This window comes from Elaeis guineensis, chromosome 14, assembly GCF_000442705.2.
Source record: "Elaeis guineensis isolate ETL-2024a chromosome 14, EG11, whole genome shotgun sequence".
NCBI classification, from domain to species: Eukaryota; Viridiplantae; Streptophyta; class Magnoliopsida; order Arecales; family Arecaceae; genus Elaeis; species Elaeis guineensis.
Window position 1 is genome coordinate 32,856,233 of NC_026006.2, and position 17,988 is coordinate 32,874,220.

Here is a 17,988-nt window from a genome sequence, read left to right on the forward strand (position 1 = left end):
GTGCTCAAGTTTTTAGACTACAAAAAGTCTAACTGTTACCCTCACCGATAGCATACTAGAAGCAACCCAAGCAAATATGCATTCTACTTTAGGATTGGTAGCAGGCCAGCAGACCAACAATGCCAACCCCCATTCCTTTTGTCTTAGGTGTGTATCATGCAAGATTTATATGGTGACAAGCAGTAAATTATCTAGAGTAACTGTAGCTTTTATAAATTATTCATCTCAAACAATAGTAGTTTTAGCTCTAGCACCAACAACAACCTCAATGCCAGTACTAGCAACAGCAATAACTCTAGTGGCAGCAGCAACAATACCAGCAACAGCAGCAGTCTTAACACCAGCAACAACATCAAGAAATCAGACTCAACTCTCTCAAAGGCCCTCCTAAAGGACTTGATGACATGTTGTATTATGTTGGTATCATCTTATCTTTTTTGATTCCATATAATGCCATTTTGTACCATTTTATATAATTGTTATGACACATTGCATGGATCAATATATGGTAATACAGTTTGTGACACTTTTGGTATATGGCACAGCTGAATGTACCAATGAATATAGTGATTTTAATTGTAAATACATATACAAATATATCAAAAATCTTCTATTTTCAATATTCTAAAATTTCTGGATTTTATTTTTAATTTTTATTAGCTTGGCAAAATTTTAACACTTCTTCAAAATTATAAAACTTAACCTGACCTATTCTATGGCTTTGCTAAAACAATACTGCCAATATAGTTTAAGCTCTTTTTTCCTTCACTAGTAATAAGATATTAACTTCTACCAAATCAATGATCATTTTTTAATCTTTTTAGTTTTGTATTTTTAATCTAAATAAGATATTCACTTCCACCAAGTCGAGTAATAAACCAGCTTATTTTTCTTAGCAGCTATAAATTGACAAAAGGTATTCAGATAACTCGGTTATTTAGAATTAAGCAATACTAATCTAATTCATGCCGTTAAGAGTATTGATCAACCTACATATCGTCCATATATTGCCTACCCACCCTGCAACGTCTCCTTTTTTTTTTCCACATACTATAGCAACCAAATAGTCCCCAATATCATCAGGAGTTAGGCTATGTCTAGGATTAGATAGTGGCTGGGTCTTTGATCTTTTACCTTCTATCATATATTTTCAGAGGCAAGAGAAGATTGCTGACTGATTAGCCAATCAGAGCATTGCCAATGAAATAAGTGCATTTTTTTCCCGATACATGATTTGCCTCCAAATCCCATTCAAAGTTGGAACAAAAACAACAGGAAGAATTCAACCCAACCAATGCACAATCATTTCATCAAGATCATCCATGTTTCAAAGCAGCACATTCAAAATACAATTTGTTTAAAATTTACAAGTTCAGCAACAGCCCTTTTCACACACATCTTTGTATACCCATTTTGATTAATTACATTTTTATCCTGCATAGACGGTTCAAACTCTGCGATCTCAGAGCCCCCTCTAAAGATTTCATTTAGTATTTTTATGAATACAAGCCATACAGCGTAGGGAGAGTTAACAAGGAAGCAAAAAAAAAAAAAACATTTTGGGAATAATGGTATGCTATCAATTCAACATGTTGTATGCCGGTAGGTCTTTTATACTTGTAATGTCTTCTAAGGCAAGCTCACGCTCTAATTGAGTTCTTGTAGACTTCAAAACTTCCTGGAAAAGATGAGTGAGACAGATCAGAAAAAGCACAAATAATGGAAACAAACTAGGAACTGCCAGCATACAGAAATAGTAGGGGTTATTGAAATTAGGCAAGCTGAAAATTACATTGAACTCCATATAAGAAGCGCGCTTTGCAAGCCACTGGGCATCCATCATCCGAAAGGCTACACAGTAAAGGTTATCAAATGCTTTATCATCTTCTCCAAGAAGTTCCAAAAAACGAGCTCCTGCCTTCGAAGTTGGTATGCCTGTTAGAAAGAATTAACAGACTGCTTAAGTTATGTTTTACAAATATTAAAATTGAAGTGTTTGTCTAATACATTACCTGATTGTAAATCTAACATCTGTATCAGCATAAATGATATATTAATACCAGCAACAGCAAATGGGTACTCCCATTCAGCTCTTTCCCCTTCTTGCTTGTGTAAGAGCATGTGGAAAGAATCCTGCATTAAAAGCAATAGAAAGTTAAGGAGATAATTGATCCATGCCCTCCAGTTTAATATAAACATGAGGGAAGAAAAGGGAATTTAAATTAAATGAAAGGCATCTCCAAATAGAAGGTAGTTACAGGGTAGTTGTTGGCAAAGAAGATGAGGTTCTCCAATGATATAAAGCCACCACCCCTGATAACAAATAATCAGCACCAATTGTTATCATCAAGCACATTTATTTGGAATACAAGAGAGATTAGCAAACCTCTGCAAAGTGCCTAGTCATATTACCTAAAATCTGTCGATGGGTCAGAACCTTGCCAACCCATCTCCTTCCACAACTCTGATTTGAGAGGAGGAATCTCTTGATTAGGATAAGCCAACCTCCAAAGTTGTTTCAGGGCCTCCTGCAATATAAAATCAGCATCCATTTTATGGATTACATATTAGATTTATTCTCACTTGAAAAGAGGGAAAAAGTTCATAGAGCCACCAACTTATCAATGAAAAGGAAATGTTGGGAAAAAAGGAACAAGGTCTCACATCAATGTTCGACAGTTCAAGAAATAATACAAGCACACAAAATGATAATAAATTAAAAGTCTCGAAAGAAGACGTACTTGATGTTCCACACGAGAACCATCGAATGGGACCTCCAATCTCTGCCTCAAATTTCTCAGTCTTTCTTCCTAGAAGGTTGAACAGTTACTAGATCAGAAAATAATCATTCTTAACCCAAAAAAATTATATTTTACTAATATTTAGAGGTAAAAAGTTTATCATATGCCGGGAGAAACAATGATAAACTTGATGAAGCTGAAAGTACAACAAGACATATTAAAATTTATCCATTTAGCCAAAGAAAAACAGAAATTCCTAAGCTGGAAAAAATGAGTAACAAACATCAATTTTGTTTTTCAATCCCCAAATGCCAGATAGTCCATTCTTCCTAAGAATATTGACAGATCCACAAAGGTAGAGGTCTCTGTCTTATTGCTAGACGCAGCTCTCTGGTTAGAGACATGCATATCTACTACTCTGAAAAGCCAGCCTCTTTTTTGGCATTGCTAATGCAGCATGCCTGTAGATAAGGAACGCACAGTCCCAGTGGAACCATTGCCATTTTAGAGCCTCATTCCTCTGACAACTGACATTCTAATATACTAATAAAAAAGCAATCACAATCTATGAGTCAGATGCAGCCAAAAAACACCAGCCACATCAGGTGGGGGTTGACGATAGATGAGTTCCTCAAGAAAGCAAATCCTCTCACAGATTAAAAGGAGCTCATAGACAAAGAACAACTATCAACAAGTTCATCCTCAAAAGTCAAAATTAAAAGGCACCATGTCAAGAACATAAACAGGATGACCACTTCTATGTTCTTTACAAGAAAATTGAGGTTCATTTTATGCACATTCCATAACAACTCACCTTGTAGGTGCATATGAGCAGCAAAGGAACAGCCTAACATGCCATTAGAGCCAGCCATTGTTGGTCAGTGGTAAGGCCAATCCCAAAACGTGCACCTTTCACTTGGCTTCAAACTCACCTTGTAAAAGTTTTAATTTTCTTGGGTTTCCTTTTTATTAACATAATATGTGATCATTTGGGAGATCTACAGGAGCTTCTACATGCAAACATGGGGTGGTTTTGGGTTCCTATTAATCCTCTAATTAACTTCCTTTTAACAAGCTATAGTTGAACCCACATTGGGCAGCAAAGAGGTGCTAGTCTTCTCAAAATAAATATAAGTTGCTATCTTGTTTTGTTATTAAGAAGTCCTAACAGGAGTCAACATAATGGTCTATTAAGCTAACAAAGGGTATGGTATGCAATTACTTATTTAATTAAATGAAAAATTACTTTTCTAGCCAAAATATTTTGGCTGACATTGAAACCTTAACAAACCAATAATCAAAACCATTTGGTCAATCAACTGACGGAAAGATTGGTTAGAAAAGAAAAAATGGACATGCCTATTCCTGACTCTAATATTCTTTATGCTGAATTGAGGAAATCTTGTAAGACTAACATGCATGTCAATCTCAAGAATGCTATAGAAATATTTCACAAACCAAACTGTATGGCGGTACATATTGCCCTATATTGAACCTGTAACACAGCACATACTTTGTTACACCACCCTGTCTCTACAAAGCATGAATTGATGCAAAAGCTATACTGATACATGATCACTACATCCCCCGATCATGGTATTTAAAACCTTGGCTAAATGTAGGGGTGGCAATCAGGTCGGGTCGAGTATAAACGGGTTGGGTCAGATACGGGTTGAGTCAAAACAACTTTGAATCTAGATCCGACTTGTTTATTTAAATAAGTCAGGTTTTAAAATCTGAATCCAACCTACTTAATAAACGGATTATCCGATCCGACCAGTTTACGACCCGTTTATAACCCATTAAAAAAAACAATAAAACCCAATCCATTTAATGACCCATTTAAAAAAATTTTTAAAAAAAAATGTCTCCGATCTCTACGGCTCTGCCCTCGTCGCATCTTCACCTGACCGCCTCTCTATCCTCCACCCTTGCTGACCTTCAGCTGCAACTCCGCTCTCGACCATGATGGAGACAAGGCCGCCATGGAAGAGGTGTGGGCCCCAGGCGATGGCGATGACGGTGTAGTAAGAGATGGCGATGAGGAGGATCATAAAGCAACCGATGACCTTTAGGCCGAAGCAGAGGCAGAAGGGGTTGGCACCACGATAACACTCCTAGTCCCCAACCCCCATTCTTTATGACGGATCTGCAGGAACTTGTTCAAGAGAAGCTGACAGTGAGGATTTGGAAGTGGCTCTTCCCAATGCGAGGCAGTCGAGCGCGGCGACTGGCATACGGCCTAGGGTGGCGACTGGCATGCGGCCTAGGGCTTCTAGTGGATATTAGTAGGGGGAGTTCCAAAGCCACCACCATGGGCATACGGGGTCGAAAGTGAGGACGCAGGGTTGCAGCCGAGAGCGGGGACCTTCCTCGCCGACCTCTCTAGCCACATCGATATCACTCTCGCCGCCTCTTCACCGTCCGCCCACACCATTCTCGACATCGCCTCTCCGCAACCCCTCATCTCCGACCTCTCTCGATGAAAAACAAAAAAAAAAAAGAAAGACTTAAACTCAAAGACGGGAGAAGGGAGGGAGAGAGTGTGTGAGATGGAACACAGAAGTGGGTGGAGTGGGAACAAGACAGATGAAGTGGAGAATGCAGAATCCCAAAAAAAGAAATTGCGTGCTGGCAGTGGGACGCCAGTGGTCAATTAAAGGCGCGTCATGCATAACTTTAAATTTCAAATGCATTCCGTATAAATTCAAATGGGCCACTCAAATTTTACCACAAGCCCACACTCCATAGCCCAAATATTTTAAATAAAAAACATAAACGAGTTACACAGGTTGGGCAAGTTGAGAAATTTAAACCCAAACCTGATCTATTTAATAAATGGGTTAAATAGGTCGATCCATTTACAACTTGAACCCATTTAAGTCAAATCCAAACCTATTTAAGATCGGTCAAACGCGTGTTGGGTTGACGAGTGGATCATATTTTGCCACCCCTAGTTAAATGTAGGACAACACATCACTTGCTAGACCTTGCACATCAGGTCAATGCTAAACCTAGGGATGGTTTGAACCAGCTTTAAATTGGTGACTTGAACATTTCAACCTTGAACTGCTTCGGTCAAAGACTTAAGACCCACAAGTTGACCAAGGGTGAGAAGAAGAGGGAAAAATACGATGCCTTCCTAACACGAAATATGCCAAACCCTAAGATTTCTTCCTCTCTTGTTCTCTTGGCCTTTGTGGACAAGCACCACTATCAAAGAGGGTTATAACTTATAGGGGATCTTGATGGCATCATCGAGCAGATGTCCAAGGAGCTGCCGGGCTTGGAGGAGTCAACATTGACAATGCATTGATGTCGGTAGAAAGGTCATCCTATGGTGGGGCTCAATGATGACGACGAGAGGAGGTCAGACTGTGCAGGGCTCGAGGGCGATAGTAAGAGGAGCCCAAGCTATGAGGCTCCCAAGCGATGAAGAGAGGATGCACTGTGGCAAGATTCAAAGGTCATGGCATGAGAGTAAAGCAAGGATTTGAATCAAAGAGAGATGGAGAAAAAGAAGGGATAAGCACTTTGGAAGATAGGTGATATGGAACAAATATTGAAGGGGAAATACAGGAGGGATGAGATATCTATAATCTCCCTCTGACACGTGGTTAACCTACAGTTGAACCATAGATGTGACACAGCCGCCAATCTAATTCAGTGCATGTCAATGGGTTCGGCACACTAGTTAAAGAAGAACGTACAAAAGGATTATATGTAGATCATCGGAAAATATTAGCATGAGCGGAGTTCTTGTACTCGTGTCTTTATGCCTAGACAAGTGACCATAGATATTCAGTCAGAAATCCTGTGCTTTTCTTTTGTGAATAAATATGGAGAAAACTGAAAACAAAATTGGAATTACAGAAAAAATTCTTGAAATAATGATCCAAAAATAAAATTAAATACCACACATTGTGCAATTTTAGCAGGAATAAAAGGGAAAACAAGACCCCATATGTTTGGACGACCAATACCTATTGAAAATTGTCTCTATCTTAAATGAAGAGATAGATGAAGGATCACAAGTCTACACAATCAGATGGTAAGTGATGGAAGAACAAGTAAATTGGACACTTAAAAAAGTATACTGGATCATTTAATATCTGGTAGCTTGCATGGGATGATATTTACACCATAACACATGCATAACTGCATGTAATCTGTTAAAAAATTAACAATAGACACTTACAATAATGGAGAGGAAAGTATGCAGAATCCACATTTAAAAACATCAAGAAAAACATCACTCCATTTCATGGCTAGAAATCCATTAAAATGCTTAAGATTTCACTTCTTCTCATTGGTCACTTGATGAAATTGACAACATTAAGAAGGAAAAAAAAGGTAATTCTTTCATGTTACCTGTAAGGGACTGAGATAGATTGGATAATGCTTGATACCCTGTCCATTTTGAATGATAGAGGGAAGAGGTAATAACCTCCCTATAATTGAACCAGAGGTCAGGAGAATGTTTGCTGCAGAGACAAGAAATGTAATCAGTATCAAGGATTGAGGCATTTCATGCCAATGCTATGGCAACCTTGGCACTAGCACAGTGCTACCATGTCATGCTGCACCAATGCTTGGCACGCATTGGCACCACAAAGTGCTAAGCATTGGGACGCAACATGCCAGTGGCCTATGCTGATAACGCACTGACATGGTACATATCATGCCAATGAGATTTAGTTCCATGATCAAGATTATTTGAAGAAGGTTTAACAGCGAAAACCAAGATAAAGGAAAACAAAACAGATCATAGTTTTTATCTATCAAGGTAGAGAGAACTTAATATGAAATAAGCAAGAAATAATTAGCTTATCTAGGATATGTAATTACATGGAAAACATCCGATTTCCATTGGTTACTAGATAAATTCAACTTTTTTAAACTCTTTACAAATGAACAATTTATTTGGCTGCCAGGTAATAGGTGTGAAAATTTACAATATTAAACCAGCAATCATGCAGCCATTTTCCAAAAGTAAAATTAAAACAACTCCAGTTCATGGAATAATTAATAGATCTGACCAGTAAATGTAGTTTGCATCATCTACATGATAAGGATACAGAGACAAATTGGAGGAAACTGAAGAAATGGTGCTTTAAAGAAATGTCTGGGAGTCAGTGCGCTAGAATATGACAATAAGCATGAACGTGCTAAATATTAGGTCCCTTCAATTTAATAGTTCAGTCTATAGAGTCTGTATAGAAGTTATACCCAAGTCATCAAGATGCGAGTGCTCTTGAAGGCTACAGGAAAAATTGAGGCTTCCATAAAGCTTGACAAGCAAAAGACTAAGGTCGCATCTAACATTGTCATATCCAAATTCCTCTGTTGCTAACTTCAACATCCAGCTATTGACATAAAGAATCATAGAACTAGGTAAACTTCACTAAACCATCATGGGTATTTGGGGCTTCAAAGTCCTCTTTAAGGGTGATCATGTGATATCCTCTTTCCAGGGATGCCTTTTATCTCTTGTGAATCAATCACACATCCTCACGACAACATAATAGCAACATATATCACAGTTTTCACATTTGCTCGAACAGTGGATGTTCCCTAAAACTTTCTATGAAGCATCAGCTCATGAGTTCCACAAATTCCAAAAAATAATTAATGGCTGTTATATAACAAGATGAAAACATCTCTTGTCCTACAGGGTAAAGAAAAACATTTTCCTAGAGTGGCCTATGATATTATGGTTTCTGTTAGTCAGCCACCCACATTGTCTGAAATCCTAGACCGTAAGACTGTCATATAATATTGCATTTTCATCCCCCCAAAACTTGCAGCATTTTATTTACCCATTTGAACCAATTATGTTCTCTGCAGATGTAATTTGTTGTTGTTCTTGTTGTTATATTATTACATATTAACCCACTTTAACAGATCTGCTTAAGCTAAATTTTTCAGCACACTTTTTGAACTTTTGAAGAATTTTGCATATATTGATTATGTACATTATGTCACATGTATGCACATCAAAGATAATGTATGTTCGCAGTTTCCGGTGTATGCATCTAAATATACATTTCTGAATCAGAGTTTGATGTATGGACCCCAACAAGCACTTTCCTAGTCAAAGGTTGTATATTAGCATAATGCCCTTATGAAATCATTCAAATGATATCATCTCTTTATCACAAAGTCAGAAGTATGTTTCATACGACTCTCTCTCTCTCTCTCTCACACACACACACAATACATGAACAGAGAGAATATTGATGGGGGCACCACCAATCATTTCAAATAAATGATGTATGAATGACCCAGTGAAACACTTGGGAAAACACCAGACGGTAACCCAGTTTCTAAAACTCTCTTTTATGACCATATTGAAGTCTGATTTAGTTAAAACGTGATGCCACTATAGCATCATGTGGATGACATCTTGATGTCATTACTGTCTTTCCATTAAAAAAAAAAGGATCTGTCAAAGATACCTAATATCATTTATGGAATAATAATAATTTGTATAGGCTTCAGTCCATAGTCTATAATCAACAAAACAGCTGCATTTATAAGGCAGCAGATCGAACCCAGTTAAATCAGTGAGAAGAATATAAATTAGAGAAAAAAAAGATTAAAAGTCACCTTCCCCGATGATAATCAATATGTGTGATTGTGTGCAACAAATCAGGACCCAAACACTATGTTGAAATTATTTTGTAAGCAAGGTTTGCTGTGCCGGTACCGATGGCCGTTCTGGCCAACCAGTAGCACGATACGATACGGCCCTGTACTGTACCGGACCATTGCAAACCGACGAAGGCAAAGGAAGCGAACCGGGAGAAGAAAAGAGAGAAAGAGAGAGAAATAGAGAGAGAGAGGAAGAAAGAAAAGGAGGGAGGGAAGGAGTCGAAGGGGCCGCCGGACGACGCAATCCACGCACGCCGCGCCGCGGGCGTGAAATAAGGGCAACGCCCCTGTTTCACGGATTTTTCTAAAAAGCTGAAACTTAATTGAAGCCAGCAAATCATTTGCCGGTTTAACTGTTTTTGCTTTTTTTTTTTAAAAACATTCAAAAAAATGAAGCCAGCAATCCGATTGCTGACTTCACCGATTTTATTTTTTTTAAAAAATCTCTTCAACAGTGAAGCCGACAAATAATTTGCTGGCTTCATTGTTCATCTCCGTTAAAAAAAGGGCCGATGCGTGAACAGGGGCTGTTCCACAGCCGTGATGCTGCCTGCATCGCTTTCGCCATCCAATGGCCACGGCGGCCGCCTAGAGACCTCCAACAGCCTCTCCGCCGTCCTATCCTCCCATCTCCGATGGTCTCTCCCCCTCTCTCTTTCTCGCTCGTTGTTGCAGTCCCATCAAACAAACTGAGCCGTGGCGACTTCCGCCACCCTCCGACGCCACAGAGGGCCACTGCCAGCTTCCAACAGCATCCTCCTCTCTCTCCCTCTCCTCCTCTCTCACTCTCTCCCTCTGTTTCCCTCTCTTTCTTCCCCGACACTGGTGTGTGCCATTTTTTCCACCGGAACCGTTCCGATTCCCCACCGGTAAGGTTCGATAAGCCCCAAACCGGCCGGTTCGGTATGCCCCGAAACGTCTAGTTTGGAACGGTTCTGAAAATCATGTTTGTAAGTCTTTTATAATATAATAATTATGAAGAAAAAGCATTTACCCATAAACTTACAGGTACCTTGTTTCTGTTCAATGTGCTCCACAAGATGATAATGACCACAATGCCCTTGCATGTTTTTACTAATTTAAATTTTCTTTATAAGTTGACCATGAGTTTGTTTCAACATTCTCATCACTGATAATGTCATCATAAGAACAAGCATGAGTAAAAATCCTCACCACCATGCAACTATCACAATGTACAGTAACTCCAATTGGTTAACCCTTAACTTTCACACAAATAAATCTTGCTAGCATTCGGAGATCACAAAACATTCCAGAAATGCTATTCCACATGATCAACCTCATCCCATTGCTCAGTACAGCATACCATCTATCTCATCTTTTAGATGATAAAGTCAAGGTGTCAAAATACATTGCTTGGGAATACTCCTTTATTAAACTATCATTTCCACTAAAACCTGGTCAATAACTTAGTTACAGTTTGATACTGCATCTCTGAAATTATTCATCTGTGATAAGGGTACTTTATATTTCCTCAGAAAAAGATACTCTGTAAGTCATTCATGTCAAATACATGTGCCAACATAAGAATAAAATTAAATATCACAACCAACCAAGGTTCACCGTCTCAATAATGGACCCCATACTGATGTCATCCTATTACAGTGTTGGTATGCAGTTCGGTTTAGTATGACATACCACTATGGTACAGTAATGCTGTACCGGCACAATACGGTCACCGGCAGTATAGGGCGGTACCGGCGAACACTGCAACCAACAATAATTTGTTGCTGTATTGACCTGTTATAATATCTGATGACATACTCACTTTGATGTATTTTTCTTTACCATTTTACAGTGATTTTAATATTACTTACATTGTATATTTGTAACAAACTGGATATTAATAGAATTGACCACATTGAAGTTAACTATAAAATCTATAATAAGACGTTGCACTAGTAATGGTGCACAGTTAATGACAATTACCTAACCATTGCGCCCACTGAGCAATTAAATTCGAAAAAAGATATGTCCAGTGGAGCTGTTCCTTCTTCTTGTCATCCCAAATATCTTCCTGACTTCTATGATCATATCCCTGTGAACAACATAAAGCTAGGTAAGCAGAAAAAAGAACAATGAGAATTGTCTTCCAACTTCGATTCACCCCTTTAGTCCACAATAAAAAAAACAAAAAATCACCTCGGAGTGGTCCTCATCATAACCATACTTTTCAAGAAGCGGTTCATTTATGGCATCTAAACCTGATTCATCCATATGCTCATTTCTTCCCCCATCAACATCCCCATGATGAAGTCGCCTTCTTAAGGTTCTGGTTGCCATAAAAGAAAGTACTTGATTTCGGTAACTTTGCCTATAACAAATAAAATAAGCATATCATAAGCATGCGCGACATCAATGTCTTAAATTAGTCTCATTATTTCATTACAACATGTTAATCTTAAGCAAGTGGAAGGGAATGGCAAAATTAAATCACATGTGATTCTTTCTACAAATTTGAATTATAAAAATACCTAGTTAGGAAAAAATAATCATATGTTCATGGAATTTGCATCAGCACCCTTTGTGACTCGTAAAAAACATCCGTAATTGAATTTAAAACATTAATTGAGTTTATCTGCTCTGATATACTTAGGATACAAGAAAGTGGATATATTTATCACAGACACTGAACTGAACAGAACAATAAAGTAATATAAAAGAGACTGAGGCTTTTACAATGACCAATTCCATTTCTCTTATTTTTATTTTTAATAATTGATACCATGGCATACAGTAAGATGTGCCAATTATAACAGAAACAAGCAACACATCTGCTGAATATCAGAATTCATCTTTCACTAGCCAAAAGGTATGATCACTTATTTGTTGATACATCATTGAGCTGTATATTGCACTGAACTATTACAGTTGACTCATGCTATTTAGAGAAGGAATTAGGCCATATAAATTAATCAATAGTTGTACAAATTGCACATTGAAGGGGAAGCAGTGAACTTTTTTCATAACAATCTTAAATAAGTGATATCATTCGCACATCAGTTGAAAGCAAAATCAAAAGTTGCAGAACAGTAGAACTGATGACAACATTCACAACTGTGAAATTAAAGTCTGCCGCAAGACATATATCTTAAACTGCATCATGCATGTGGATTGTGCCTTCAGTCAAAACAAACCACAACATAGTTGTACCCTGGATCCAAAAAACATGTTACCGGTGCACCATTGTCATTACCCAGAGATCCCATTCTCCCATCATTGCAAATAAACATGCAGGATACCATGCATCAAGTACATACAAAATGAGCAGTTGATATAGCGTAAACAGTATGCATGTGCTCTGCAGTGCCTCCTCTTTACAATCGGCAGTTGGTTTAAAAGAAATGTAATCAAATAGGGGCCCAAAATTGGCACAGCATGCAAGTATCTACCCCAAAATTCTCTACTGTCAGTAAGTAATCCACATAATCACTGCTATCACATACACAAAATTAATACTACTATTTTATTCAATATGTCTGTGATGCCTTTCTTACTCAAGAACCCACTGAATAAGTTCTTTAATTTCAACTTAGGCTGTTAACCAAATTGTTCCAACTCATCACGTTTCAATTTTTCACTATCCGCATCACTAGGACGGTCATCATGTTAGCATTGTGCTACATTCATTTTCTCACTACAGCTTCATGATAAGATATAAAAGCCTCATTCCAACATATTTAGCACAACTTAGCACATCTTCTTTTTCTTATAGATTGCTTCCAGCATTTTCTCCAATTCAATTAGGAGTTATTAATCCTAAATAAATAGACACCATAAGCAAGCCAAAAATAAGTTTGACATGAGATTTGCAAACATGCCACATTTTATATAGGTACACAATAAGTAATCTATTCACATGCATGCATGCACGCATGCACAAATGCATCCATACAATACATATATACATACTTATATACAGATTATTACATAAGTAAAGATATACACACAAATTTGTGCACATACAACTGTATATAGATAGATATAGATAGATAGATGGATAGAGAGCTAGACTAGGCTACACCAAGGTGGATCTACACTCAGATTCGATCCAATCTATATTAGATAATAGGAGTCCCACATTAATAATCCAAGCCATTGAATATGATCTACTACCTCTAAACTGCTTACACCAAGATTCACCTTCCCAGTACTAGACCTCATATAGGTACCATCCTCGTACGAAGTTAGTACACCTATGGGTATTAATTGAATGCACAAACACTCAACACACCACCCTTACCATGTATTAGTTCAGTACCTGTATGGTAGAGTGCAATCGATATGCATCGATATGGACCAATACTACCATGTCTTACACATAAAACATCATGCGATTTAGAGACCCTAAGCCCATGCATCAAAGGTTGAAAAATTAGATAGTCTAAATAACATGAAACTATATATATATATATATATATATATATGAACATATTACATAGAAACTCATGTATGAGTAGATACATGTGTTTATGTAAACGTGATGTCCATCTAATTCTACATTTTGACATTCTATATGCTCGCACATACCCCTTGCACATATGTACTAATAAATGCAGATGGAAGAAAAGTTAACATCTTTATCTATCCTTCTTTTATATCTTCAGCATTTTGACAACATTAATAACAGCATTTCTTTCTTTTTAAAGAGATTCATGCCATACAAGCACCTTGTTTTGTCTTATATAATGCTTATGTATGATGAGTACTTTATACACACATGCTGCCTGTAGTGTAAAAATCGAAATCCCCTCCTTGTATGGATCACAGCTACTAAAGCAGAGAAAAGGAGGGAAGTTGAGAACAGACAAAATCATATTCTTCTTTAACATTAGAAGTTACATCATGGTTCTGCCCAATTTTATTCTCATCTAGGGGAATACAAAATTTGATCTTTCTATAAACTTGATATTTCTAGAGCTTGAAAAAAACACATTACTGTTTTACGCATATTGATATGGTAAAAGTATGTTACAAAAAATGAAATCATTTATGAAAAAGTCTGACCAGGTGGGATGCAAATGGGCAGGCCTGTAGCTAAAAAATTTACATTATTCAAGATGACACATCAAGCTGGCCATATGGAACATTTTCCAAATTCGTGGCAGGCCAGGCACAATTTGCATCCTTCCAGACCACCTTGTTGGAGACCCAAAACAACTTCAGTCATCAAAGTCCTTCTCTGATGTTCTAAAACTTTCAGATGCTATATCATTCATAGCTTTGTTATAATAGCTACAACCTTTAATATGGCCTTCTTTCTTAATGCTCATAACATTACCTTATGTAGTTACCTGTCCCTTGCTTCCTAAGTTTAATTCAATGCATCTCCAAGCTGATAGCTTCATCTCTACATATATAGCATGAACTCTTGCAGGGCATCTCCAGCCCCCAATTATGATTTCATATTTCAAGCACTCAACCCTTATGTGGTCATTGGACTGTCATCCAATAGCATACATAGCTAGTACACGTAAGAGAAATTAAAAAGAAGTGAGACAAGAATTGGTGTATTATCTTAAGCATGACACAGCATCCCATACCTTACCTAAAATAAATTTAAAATAAATAAATAAAATAAGTCCACACAGTCAAGCTACTCAGCAATGCCATGGCGATGATCCGATAGCCTGAATAAGAATGGAGAGAAGATAGAAATTGTAATTTCATCCTACCATGCCTGTGCTCATGCCACCTCAATGCTATGATGACTATTAGACTATTATTCAACAGTTAAACATGGCTAGCACATGCACAAGAAGAAGATAAGGAAGATCAGAAGTAGGAGTTTCTGAAACTCATCCCTCTTCCGCCTCTCAAGCATTTAGCGGGGTCACCAAACATCCATCATATACACTTTCATATATTAACCGCACGGATCACATGTGATAAATGATAGTACATTTAATGTTAATCATAATTATACAGCCTACATGTTCAAAACAATTTCTCATAATATAATCATACCAGCAACCAACAAGCCTAGCATGACAAACTTTGATCCATTTGATGAATTCTTCTTCTACGTTCATTCCTATCCAAAGCCACCTCCTTTGCTAACGCAAAATTCTCCAAAGCTTGTTGTCATGTGGAGCTAGCTCTACGGAATGGCATTAATATTAAGAGAAATCAAATAAAGTTTATATGGTTTGAGCTTCTTATTTCAATCCACAGACACCAGCCATTCCAATGACTAGGTTCATAAAGCTTAATTTAACATGATATATTAGATCAAAATAATCCTTTGGGGAAGAGGAAGTATGTCAAAGAGTAAAAATATTATTAACTTAGACAGACTTGAATGGTGCTTAACTTTTCATGATGTATATGATAGAATTCATAGTATGAATAACAATTATCATGATTCAATTGACTAACTTTCAAGGTTCAAATAAAATGAAAATATGTTCCTACACCTAGTGCAACACAAAAGTTCAATGGCTACAATTCTATAGGAATCATCTCTTTCTCACAATAATGTTGTATTGTAACAAAACCAAAAGTCCGATATGACTGTTGCTCTAAGGCCAAAAATATGTGAGTAACATATGTGTGGCAAACAAGAGATCCATAGTTTAAAACTTGTATGTTTCAGATTTCCAACAACTGTTTGGAACCTTTATCCTCAATTATTTTCTGAGACAAGACTGATGTACCAAGATAGAGCAGAATCCCATTCATTTACTCCAAAATCACTTTGATACTCTTTAAAAAACAAACAGAATACTAACACATGAACCTTCGGAGCATTATATCCACACAAAGCCAGGAAAAAATGTTATCATGCATGCATCTATACATTCTATGCTAATGACAATTCACTTGGTGTGAAGATCTCTTGCCCAAGTCAGATGTTACTTTCCCAAAACCACCATTTTGACTCCCTCTCCCTTTTTCTCCATCTCTCTACTTCAGATAATCCCATCTGTTATAAATGTACCCAAATTGCTCAGCTCTTGCTTCTTTTTAGCCACAGTGCTTCTTCTCACGTACATTCGATGTATGCGCATGCATTCTTGTGTGTTTGTGCGTAGTTGTGCATACAATTTGAGGTTATTCGACCTTCACTAGATTTATCTTTCTCTCCATGACAAACAATTTGAACAACTGGCCCAAACTCAAAGTCAACAGAATCAAAACAGTTTCTTTCGAGCGACTCTTCCAAAGAATGTCATTCAAAGTCTCCAACGTTCAGTACAATATCAACATAAGAACCAAATTGGCAACAAACAAATACCAGATCCACCAATCCTCTAACTCCTTGCGGCAAAATCATACAATTTTTAGGAAAAACGAAATAAAGCATCATATACCAAATTCAATTGGATCCAATAAAATCTATTTAAAGAAAGCACCTTCCTTTGAGCAAATTTTCTCGCTACAGCCTAATATTCATTAGCAGATAACACAAAACAAAATCAGCATCAGAACTTCAAACATTCTCCAAGAAATACAGCAAGAAACCATCTTTAATTTCACCTGGATCAATCCTAACATGAAGAAACATCAGATATATTAGAGGTTTTCTTTTTTTTTTTTTTCTTCTGGGGCAGATTTAAGATTTTCTTGTCACAAAAACCAAGAAACCAAAACCAGAAAAAAAAAAATCCATTCATCTCCGCAGTTTTTTCTCTAGGGCCTCAAAACCCAAGACAACGTTCCATGGAACAATCGAATTAGCTTCATTGAGATCAATATAAAAATTTGAAAACGAAAAAATAAAACAGAAAAAACGCATTCCAAAAGATCTAAAAAAAACGTGGATCGTAAAACAAACCTTCCAGAAAATGTAATCTTTGAAACCTAATTAGAAGGACCCCGCAAGAAGACGAGTGAAGCGATCTCCTGCTTAAAACGAAAAGATCCGTGCTTTGGGACTTGAGATAGAAGCTTCGCTCGCAAGGTATCTGCAGTCCAAGTTGAGAATTTGACACCCGTTCTCCTAGCAACCTAGAGCAGGGAATCCGGTGCAAATCTTGGGCTCGCCTCAATTTGATATAACCTTCCCCCGGTTAATTCCACGCGATTGCTCGACTCTGGACGCGCAAGTTGGCCTCCTACGATATATCTGATGGGTGGAAGCTGGTAATCAAAACATTGGGTGGTAATATCTTCTGCGCCCCATCTCCATAGATTTTAGCATCATTCGTGCCGGGAACACGGATTGGATCAATACCCATCGGATAAGATAAGCGTCAACCCAAATTTAATTTATTTATTAAATAAGTTAAAAATTTAAATCAAAATTTAATTTATTTATTAAATAAATAAACTAATTTTATTGATTTAATTTATTTATTAAATAAATTAAATTAAATTAAATAGGTTAAACAGATTAAATAGATCAGATTAAATAGATCAGAAACAAATTAAGTAATTTTTAAATAAATTAATATATTTTAAATAAATTAAATAAATTATCTAATTTAATTCGATCTAAATATTAAATAAATTAAATGAGTTAAACGGGTCAGATACCTGAAATCAACTACAATCTAAATATTAAATAGATTAAACAGATTAATCTATTTATGTTCCAAATTTATTTAGCCTAAATTCAAATCTACTTACGACG

The 17,988-nt window shown here is 37.0% G+C and overlaps 1 protein-coding gene across 1 annotated transcript; it reads right to left on the reverse strand.

Moving 5' to 3' along the window:
- Nucleotides 1-1,281: 1,281 nt before the first annotated feature.
- On the reverse strand, nt 1,282-17,436 carry LOC105061345 (uncharacterized). Its single transcript, XM_010945357.4, has 10 exons — nt 17,191-17,436; nt 11,556-11,727; nt 11,343-11,451; nt 7,113-7,225; nt 2,742-2,810; nt 2,413-2,528; nt 2,259-2,313; nt 2,013-2,133; nt 1,793-1,935; nt 1,282-1,678 (listed from the first exon to the last, which is right to left on the reverse strand). Exons 2-10 carry the CDS (start codon nt 11,694-11,696, stop codon nt 1,580-1,582), a joined length of 966 nt encoding a protein of 321 aa, XP_010943659.1. The 5' UTR covers nt 11,697-11,727; nt 17,191-17,436; the 3' UTR covers nt 1,282-1,579.
- Nucleotides 17,437-17,988: the final 552 nt, after the last annotated feature.

What these genes read in the sequence shown, in the direction of transcription:
- LOC105061345 (XM_010945357.4), bottom strand. Translation starts at nt 11,696, where the DNA reads ATGGCAACCAGAACCTTAAGAAGGCGACTTCATCATGGGGATGTTGAT. An exon ending in TCTATCTCAGTCCCTTACAG is followed by an intron (nt 2,811 to 7,112) that starts GTAACATGAAAG and finishes TCAACCTTCTAG; the next exon opens with GAAGAAAGACTGAGAAATTT. An exon ending in GACCCATCGACAGATTTTAG is followed by an intron (nt 2,314 to 2,412) that starts GTAATATGACTA and finishes ATTTGTTATCAG; the next exon opens with GGGTGGTGGCTTTATATCAT.